Below are 10,401 nucleotides of genomic sequence, written 5' to 3'. Positions count from 1 at the left end.
CGGATCATGCGCGCGCCACTAACCATTTTTGTGGCCTCTGTAGACTGTAGTCTGTAGATATATAATATTCAAATTCAATCTCATCCAGTGAATGTTGTAACTAGTTGAAGCCACATGTCCAGATCTGCCATGTGTTTGGTTAACAATTAATCGTTCCCGCTATTTGGGGGCATTGGATAAACTCTTCGCAGGAGATATAGATCTGGGTATGATTATTAATGTGTTTTGGAATGTTTTTTTTTTTCTAATTTAAAAAAATATTATCATGTGACAAAAATATAAAGGAGTAATATTATTTTTCATATTTATTTATTTTACTCTTTTTTTTCTTTTTTTTTTTTTCAAAAGCAATAGATGGAAAGGTGGTGTCCTTATCCAATTTGATTACACTTTTTCTTTTCTCTTTTTAAAATATAAATAATAAGAAATTACTCAAAATTACTTCTACTTTTATGTTACATAAAAATATTTTCTCAAAAAAAAATAAAATGCAATCATTTAAAAAGCATAAACGAAACCTGAATCGAGGTAAAAAGCATAAACTCAAGAAACCAGCAGATTTGGCTACCACTCGTTGTCATAGCATGGACGAGAAAAAAACACTTGTTAACACGTGTTTCCGTTTAATTGAATGAGGAGCTGTGGGGTATACGTGTGGCCAAGCATGTATCTCAGTAAAAAATTGACGTTCTTCTTTCCAAAATTCCAAGCGTTCATGTAGAAGAGCTACAAATGTATAGGTTTCATAATAGAGAAAGTAAAACCCTCTATCAAATCAATTCTTATAGTTTAAAACTTATTAAATCATGTATTGTTATATTGCAATTTTTAATGTTGAATAATGACACAGAGACTGTTGAGTAAATGATATCCAATAACAAATTGATATTTGCACATATTATTGAGTCAACACTAAAATAATTTTGTCACGTAATTTTGAAAGTGTCTTGTCAAAAAAAAAAAAAAAAAAAAAAAAAAAAAAGTTATTGAGGCCCCAAAATTTGGGATCCAGATCCTCCCCAGTCTTTTTGGACGGGAGAGACCTCCAGTTAATGGTCAGGATTGGCCTAGGAAAAATTCTAAGAAAAAAAAAAGTTATTGAGACCCCAAAATTTGTGGGGTGGTTTAGCCACCAGCCATTCAAAAGCTTTGAGGTGATAGGAACCACGGAGTGGTTAGATGACCCTAACCATTCTTTCATCTTTTTTTCCCTTTACTTTTCATTTTTTATAATAATTGGTGTTGACTCAACTACATGTACATTTGTTAATTAAAATGTTATTGGACATGATATGACCATTAGCCTAATGTCATTGCTCACCATTAAAAAATTTGAAGGAGAGAATGATTTAATCACATGGATGCCTTGAAAGAGTGATTTGATGCGTTTAAAATCATATGGAGTGATTTGATAAAATGTCAAATTACAGATATATCTACAACATTTTTTTTTTCAACTCGATCCACGTGAATTGACATGAATAGAAAAAATAAAAAATAAAAATCACGAGTGATATATACTGATACATTATGTCATCTTTGTATATTTATCGCATAAAAACATAATGTCGATCACGTGATTTTGATGTAAATATTATGAGTAAAGTTAGATAATCAATAATATTGAGGTGACACTCTCGGCTAATATTTGAATTAATTCTTGTTAAATAAAAATAAAAAGATATTCAATAACTAGTCAAGAGTGATATGTCAGCATTATTAAATGAATGATGAATAAAATCATAGTATAAATCTAGCATTTCTCAAATATTTTTCAGGGTCTTGTTGGCGTTTGTGTCATTGTGTATTTTCTCAATTATGGTATTGTCATTTTCGTTCTTCGTGACTATTCATACACTCAAATCCATGTACTAATTCCTATTGTCAAGGTGACAATCAAACCACTATGATAACTATATAGCCCATATTAAAAAATGAGAAATGCTAAAAGCCCAACTTTTTTGCCCAACAAAAGTCCAACTTTTACTCTTTATTTTTTTAAAAAAAAAAACAAAATGAAAAATGGAAAAAATGTCTGAAGCAACCCTATCTATTTTTTGCCTTTCTTTTATGTAATATTTTTAAAAAAATGAAAAATAGTATTTTTCTTCATAATAATGACATTTTCTTGAAAAAAATGACATTATTATGAAAAAAAATACTAATTTTCATTTTTAAAAAAATACCAAATAAAAGAAAGACAAAAAATAGATAGGGTTGCTTCAAACATTTTTTCCATTTTTTATTTTATTTTATTTTTTAAAAATAAATAAGGCAAAAGTTGTGATCCGGATCCTCCCCAATCCTCTTGGATTAGAGAGGCCTCCAATTAACGGTCAGGATGGCCCTAGAAAAAATCCTAGAAAAAAAAAAAGTTATTGAGGCCTCAAAATTTGTGGGATGATTTGGCCACCAACCATTAAAAGGCTTTAAAGGTGGTAGGAATCACATAAGACATTTTGCGTGGTTTGATGACCCCAACCATTCTTTCATCTTTTTTTTCCCTTTACTTTTCATTTTTTATAATAATTGGTGTTGACTCAACTACATGTACATTTGTTAATTAAAATGTTATTGGACATGATATGACCATTAGCCTAATGTCATTGCTCACCATTAAAAAATTTGAAGGAGAGAATGATTTAATCACATGGATGCCTTGAAAGAGTGATTTGATGCGTTTAAAATCATATGGAGTGATTTGATAAAATGTCAAATTACAGATATATCTACAACATTTTTTTTTTCAACTCGATCCACGTGAATTGACATGAATAGAAAAAATAAAAAATAAAAATCACGAGTGATATATACTGATACATTATGTCATCTTTGTATATTTATCGCATAAAAACATAATGTCGATCACGTGATTTTGATGTAAATATTATTATGAGTAAAGTTAGATAATCAATAATATTGAGGTGACACTCTCGACTACTAACTGAATTAATCTTTGTTAAATAAAAATAAAAAGATATTCAATAACTATTCAAGAGTGATATGTTAGCATTATTAAATGAATGATGAATAAAATCATAATATAAATCTAGCATTTCTCAAATATTTTTCAGGGTCTTGTTGGCGTTTGTGTCATTGTGTATTTTCTCAATTATGGTATTGTCATTTTCGTTCTTCGTGACTATTCATACACTCAAATCCATGTACTAATTCCTATTGTCAAGGTGACAATCAAACCACTATGATAACTATATAGTCCATATTAAAAAATATATGCCATTAAGATTTTTCTTACATATTAGTAGGCTAGACTGTTGTAATTTCAATAAGAGCGCGTAGTACAACGATGGGATCAGACATAAAATGTAGTGATTATTGGAACATTGATTTGAATATGCTTCAATTCCTTTTTCTTTTTTCTTTTTTTTTTTTAATTTAATTTTATAATTTATAATTTTTTATGAATTATTTTCTAGCACATTATTTTAAAGTTTGTAACCTTGTGCAGTTGCGCTTGCACATAGCATTTTCCGTACAATCTTTGGTGTTATTATGCCAATCAAGAAAAATACTAAATCGAAGGATTGATGCCACCCCCGACCTACGGTGGTGGTATTGACAACTAAATCTTGCTCAACCATCCGTAATAATTATTTAAGTAGATAGTCGGTCATTCATAAAAATAATTGTTGGGCTATTCATCAATAATGATAATCTTTTTTTAGTTGATGACTGATGTAACAATTACATCGGCGTATAAACTAACCATATATGTAAATTGTACGTACAATATGGTTAGCATTTTTCATTGTTGATATGTATGCATAATGCAATAAAAGTAAAAAAGAAAATCAAAATAATGAGAGCTCGTGATTAACTAGAGGATTTTTTATTTTATTTTTTGAAAGAAAAGGGCAGTGGAAAATGATTTTCAATCCTCCATAGATTATAATATTATATCATTGACAACTAGCATGTTCAACAACCGCTCCCAGAAGTTAATTTCAAAAAGCCTCAAAAAATAGATTAGTCTTAAACGGTTCTTAAGATTTCAATACTTGGCAACCTGTTTGGTTTGTGGAATAGACCCTTAGATTGGACTAGCTAATACTAGGTATAACTAATATTTTGTTTGGTAACACTTTACTCCTGGGAATAGTCTATTCCTATGAGACTATTAATCCCATATACACAGGGTTAGCTAAACCACTCATTTTTGAGTGGTTTAGCTAATCATTTCCTGTGTGATTAAATTAATTGTGTAAATTGTCAAAAAAGACCCCACTTGTGGGATGAAATTTTGATCTCTCTCTGATTCTTCTCTCTCTCTCTCTCTATATCTTCATGTCTCTTTTATCTGTCTCTATATTTCGTTCACTCTTTTTTTTCTTTTTTTTTTTATTTTTTATTTTTTTTTATTTTTTATCTCTCTTTCTATTTTCTCTCTAATTCTTATGGTACAGTTTTTCTGCAAGTGCAAAAAATTTTTTTTATTTATTTTTATACATTCTCCAACTATATTTTTTTGATTTCAAGATTGAGTTTGATTCTATTTTCTCCAACTATATTTTTTTTATATAAATAATTTTGTAGCGTAATTGCAAAAAAAAAAGAAAAAAAAAAGGCCACATATCTGACATAATTAAAAACAAAAAAGAAAAAGAAATTATAGTAAAGTTGTTTATGTTTAAAAAAAAAAAAATGAAAGTCATTAATAATATAAATTGTATTTATATTATAAGGGTATTTTAGAAAATTTGACCACAATATGATTTCATTTACCAACATATTGTATTGTACTAAACGAAGGAATATAATTAGCTAGTCTATTCCAGCGTTACAACCCAACAAAGGAATATGAATAGCTAATCTATTCCATACTCTTCTATTCATAGTAGTAGCTAATCATTTTTCAATGGACTGGACATTCCGCGAACCAAACGAGGCCTAAGTATTCAAAAATGAAATAGAGAGAAACATGTGACTTGTATGGAAAGGGCAATTTCATTAAAAAAAAAAAAAAGAGAGAGACAATTTTAGCATATAATGGACATGCTCCTCTCCATTTCAAAAGATCTCGAACTTTTAGTAAGAAAAAAAACACATCACATGCTCTATTAATATCTTAACAACAAATCTTATCTCTAATTATATTAATCAAAACTGTTAATCACTCATTATCACCTTTTTTTTATTATTATTAACCAAGAACACATTTAGGTGCCGACAAACACCTCAAAAGAACCCAACTTCCCTCGAGGCTCGCCAAGCAGATTGACGTTGACCACGAAAGAATCATGATCCCCGATATAGCATTTTCGTGCGGTTCAGACCAGTTAGACGGAGCCAACTGTGTCTGAGTACGCACACTCAATCTTATCCCCATTTTTTTTTTCTAACTTTGACACAGAAAAATAATAAGATAGGTTAATGCTAGTGTTCCTTTCCTTTATATAGGGAACACCCAGGAGCGTGTGGTCTCGTTCCTTACCGGTTGGGCACATATCTCATTGTCCTCTGACGTGGTCGTCGTGCCTGTCGCTTTTATCTTCCTTGCTATTTTGGGTCCTATAAATTGTGTCTTCCGCTGCCTCACCAGTCATCAACTCGTATATCCTCCCAATTCCAACAATCGACTTGGATAATCTACTGCTTTCCAGGTAATATTTTTGATTACCCTTTTCCTCTCTCTCTCGTTCTGGTTTTTGTTTCTAAATTCTGATTTCAGATCCACCACCATTTGCTCACCTAATTCAGATGCTTCTTCTCTGCAACTTTTTTTTTTTTTTTGTCTTCATTAGATCGATTTACTCGGTGTTGCAGCATTTTATCAAATGTTTTATCTTTTTGCTTGTTTCTCGCTTATACTAGCTGTGCCGACTATAATCTATTACAAGGTTGTAGTTTTTGTATTGGGTTGTCAAAAATGTATTACTTTTTCTTTTCGTTTTTGAATAATTTTTATGGTTGTGTCTTGCTCTTAATGCCGAATACGATATAGATATAATTGCTCTCACGTTTGCTGTTTTAGCTCCCATAAGTTTAGATTTGCATTCATGCGCAAAAAACGTACATGATTTTTTATTTTATTTTCTTTTCTCTATCTTCTGCACTGCCTCGCCTTCTTGGGGGCTGGGGTGGATTTCAATTTGTGACCTCTAGCTTTCACTTCATTTTTTTGTATCTTCTATTTCAACCTTTTACTTCGCATAGTTAATCTTGTTCTGTTAGCTTTAATTGGTTCGTCAAGTTTCATTTTGTCGTTCACTAATCAGTTGATTGACTTCAGATCTGGTTATTTAAGCTTTTGTTTTGTAATTTCTGGGCGAGGATTTAGATCTGATCTGGGTTGTTCTTGTTTCAATTGAAAAGCAATTTTATTATTTTAATTGTAGATGAGTAAGAACAATTTCAATTGAATAGCAGTAATTGATCAATCCGTGATAGCCTCACCAGCACTAAGTTGTGTAGATCTTTCATCTTTGTGTTTCCATACTCATTTTTTGTTATCATACTGGTGGGTGGGTGGGTAAGTGGTCCTTGGGTTTACGCGTTCAGTAATTAAGAGGAATATAATAAGGTCTTTGGAGTGTTTATATTTGTCCATTTCATTTGTCTACCACTTTAAATAAGGTGATGACCTTTTGTTTTCGGTCATGAAACGTGATGTATAGAATTTAGCACAGGAAGGTGGAAAAGAACTGGTTTACTTTTTGCTTTTTAGTGTATACAAGTGGCTCATAGGCCCTTTTAGTCCCCGTGTTTTGAAATTGATAGTCACAACAAATGAGAGTTTTGTATTCTTCTATTGAATCTGTGAGTAGAATATCAATTATAACCGTTTGTGGCATTGTATTTTATGCTGTTGCATTCAAGTTTTTGTTGTTTGTTTTTTACCGAGCAAGTTTTTGGTATTATTCAAATTGACTTGACTTGCTCCTATATGTTCAGATTATCCTTGAATTGAATCAAATGGAAGTTACAGGGGGTTAAGACTTGCTGGTTTTTATGGCCTTGACTGGTATGAGTTTTCTGTCATCTTCAGCTGTATGAATTTGTGGAGAAATATTAGTTCTTTTACATTTCCATTCTAAAGACTAGGTTGAGATAACGTTGTTGTATGGTATTTAGATATTTGGGCAATGTGTGGAGGAAAGGACAACGTTGGCTTCAATAATATTCTGCATAGAAGAACAGAAAGAAACTACTGTAAGAGCAAAGCTTTTGGTATGGAATTTGAATCAGACTGGACGAAACATAGAAAATCCTCGGCATTTACAGCTCAAGTGATTCGTTCTGCAACATCTTTTATGCCTTGGTCTTGTAGAATCCCTATTGGTGAAGGATATCATGAATTTCTTTAATTAAAGTTCTGTCATATTTTACATTCTTTGGGTGATAAAGTTGATAAAAAACAAGAATCATCCATATCTTTCAAGATTTATATAGCTTCTCAGTTCAGTCAATGCTGGGGTTTGTGAGTGGAAAGAAGAGATTAACGGAACCAAATATGTGTTTCTCAAGTTCAGTCAAGCATAATGTACCGGCATGTTCGAAAAGCAATCCCTGTTTCTCTTCTCAGGTTGTTTATGATCTTGACAGCCCCATTCTAGCTGGGCTGCCTGATGATGTTGCAAAGTATTGTCTTGCACTTGTTCCTCGTTCCAACTTCCCAGCTATGGGTGGTGTCTGCAAAAGGTGGAGGTCATTTATTCAAAGCAAGGAATTCATCACAGTGCGGAAATTAGCTGGCTTGCTTGAGGAATGGCTCTATGTCTTGACCATGGATGCTGAAGGGAAGGAAAGCCACTGGGAGGTTCTGGATTGTTTGGGAAATAAACACAGGCTTCTTCCAACAATGCCTGGTCCAGTGAAAGCTGGGTTTGGGGTGGTTGTCCTTAATGGAAAGCTTCTTGTCATGGGTGGCTATTCTGTGATTGATGAGACTGGCTCTGCCTCTGCAGATGTTTACCAATATGATTCCTGCCTAGACAGGTATGTTTTTGTTGCATTTTCTTTGAAGGCTTGGGACTCTTGCTTTTTACAGGATTGATGTATTTAAACTTGTTGGGGATATAGAGTCAGATCAGCTGTCAAACTTAATTGAAGGTTTTATGCGATTTGTATATTCATGCTTATTTTGCAATCTTTTTCTGGTTAGGAACGTTAATTTATGTAGGGAGTCTTTTAGCTCATTTTCTCAAGTCCTATAAGATCATGCCCTTTCATTTAAAAGTTGGTGATTTTGTTTGAAAGAAATAGCAGATTTGGAGTATTTGACCAATTGTTCAGTCACTAATAACAACAAAGATTGGTTCCAAATCAGTAGTTTCTCAGATGAAACATATTTAATAATATCTTTGCCTTCCAACATCAAGATCTTCCCTTGAATTAGATGCGGGATTACATCACCTCAAAATTCGCTACAGAGGTCCATGCTTTGTCCACAAAAACGTTTAATGAGATAACATTGCCTTCTAGACTATGCCGGACTAATCCTGTCCACAAATGACTGTTTTGAATAAGCTCCATCTTTCTTGCAAGACAGCAGCAAGAAGTGTGCATACTGTAGACAACCCTCTGTAATATTCTGTGCCAAATTGATGTTTGAGCTTGTTTTTTGGGGTATATAACTTCAACACGGTTCAGGTCCATTTGCTTGTGTTTCAATCTAGAATGGAACTAATCATGGTTGGTTCTATCTTTTCCACCCATACTGAACCAAATCAATCAACTTCAGTTGAGATTTGGTTTTGACTAATGACTACTGAGTGGTTTGCTTTTTCAACCCATGAAGCAGGGTGGGAGCAAATCAACAACTCAAGGTTAGGTTGTTTTAGTACGCAGTTGGTGTTGCGTTTTACCAAGTTGCAGCTGACTTGTGTTGATTGGTGGCTTCTCCATTTAGTTGAAGTCTTGAATTGGGGTTTTAACATCGGAGCCACATATATCAACTTCCATAAAAGAACTTTGGTTTTTGATAAGGGACTCAAAGGGCGACCTTTTAGAGATCCTCTTTTTCTTTATATTTTTACCGTCTCTTGTGCTAGCTTTGTTGACATATTCTTTGTAATTGCAGTTGGAGTAAATCGGCAAAGATGAATGTGGCTCGGTTTGACTTTGCTTGTGCAGAGGTTAATGGTATGGTTTATGCAGTTGGAGGCTATGGTATGGATGGTGACAATCTATCTAGTGCGGAGGTATACAATCCCGATACTAACAAATGGACCCTCATAGAAAGCCTTCGCCGGCCAAGGTCGGGTTGCTTTGCCTGCGGGTTTGAGGGAAAGCTGTATGTCATGGGTGGAAGATCTAGCTTCACAATTGGAAATTCTAAGTTTGTTGATGTGTACAACACTGAGAAGCACACCTGGTGTGAAATGAAGAATGGTTGTGTCATGGTCACTGCTCATGCTGTGCTGGGAAAGAACCTCTTTTGTATGGAGTGGAAGAACCAGCGGAAACTGGCAATATTCACTCCAGATGACAATTCATGGAAGATGGTGCCAGTTCCATTGACAGGAAGCTCATGCATTGGCTTTCGATTTGGAATACTGGATGGAAAATTATTGCTCTTCTCACTCCAGGATGTACCCGGTTACAGAACTCTGTTGTATGACCCAAATGCAGCCCCCGGCTCAGAGTGGCAGACTTCTGATATAAAGCCGTCTGGTTTGTGCATTTGCAGTGTGACAATCAAGGCCTAGAAGCTCTCTTCGGAGGTTGAGGATCTTCTCAGGAGTCTTGAATGTATTTTTATTATTTGCTGGCCTTTTGCATTTCACAATTACCTGTTTCTTTCCTTAGGAGTCTATTTTTTTGAATGTATCTTTATATGTATTCTGTTCGTGGATGCTAACTTTTCAAAACATTTCCTATGCCTATTGTTAAATAGGTGTTATCTGGTAGGATTATTCTTGGGTGCAGGGTGTTTCATGAAAAAATCTGATTTACCTATATCTTTTGCTTATAATTTTTACGCTTCACCGTCCTTGGGAAGTTAGAATACATATTCCAGAGTGAATCGAGAACCGAGTTTAATCATTTAGATCATCAGGATATATAATGGGGTTTTTGCAGCATGTCTCAGAAGTGGTATTGTGTTTTTGGAGTAGTCGTCTCTATTGTGATTTGTGAGGGAGGGGATGTCCCAGATATTGGAGCATATTTATTTCACTTTATTAAAAAGGACAAAAATACATACATAAGATTAAAAAAAAAAAAAAAACAGAAAAAGACAAATTAAAATAAAATAAAAACGAAAAAAAAGGCAAAAGAAATTCAAGGAAATAAAGAGCAACAAAAAAAAGAAAAAGGAAGGCCAATCGTAGGTTACAGTAGATCCCGCCTTTTCGTGGATGGCATTAGACCCACGACTTGAGAGTATAATGGTCATTTTATATCATGTGCAGGTCATATGATACGCTTGTCATTTGACTT

The 10,401-nt window shown here is 33.5% G+C and overlaps 1 protein-coding gene across 1 annotated transcript; it reads left to right on the top strand.

Annotated features, from left to right (window-relative positions):
- Positions 1–5,450: 5,450 nt before the first annotated feature.
- Positions 5,451–9,832, top strand: LOC132179461 (F-box/kelch-repeat protein At1g67480). Its single transcript, XM_059592191.1, has 4 exons — positions 5,451–5,621; positions 6,913–6,982; positions 7,093–7,956; positions 9,041–9,832. The coding sequence occupies exons 3-4, from the start codon at positions 7,427–7,429 to the stop codon at positions 9,666–9,668; spliced, it is 1,158 nt and encodes a 385-aa protein (XP_059448174.1). The 5' UTR covers positions 5,451–5,621; positions 6,913–6,982; positions 7,093–7,426; the 3' UTR covers positions 9,669–9,832.
- The last annotated feature ends 569 nt before the right edge of the window (positions 9,833–10,401 follow it).

Source organism: Corylus avellana, chromosome ca4 (assembly GCF_901000735.1).
Source record: "Corylus avellana chromosome ca4, CavTom2PMs-1.0".
Lineage (NCBI taxonomy): Eukaryota > Viridiplantae > Streptophyta > Magnoliopsida > Fagales > Betulaceae > Corylus > Corylus avellana.
The sequence above is the reverse complement of the archived record's forward strand: the minus strand, read 5'-3'. Positions and strand labels throughout refer to the sequence as shown.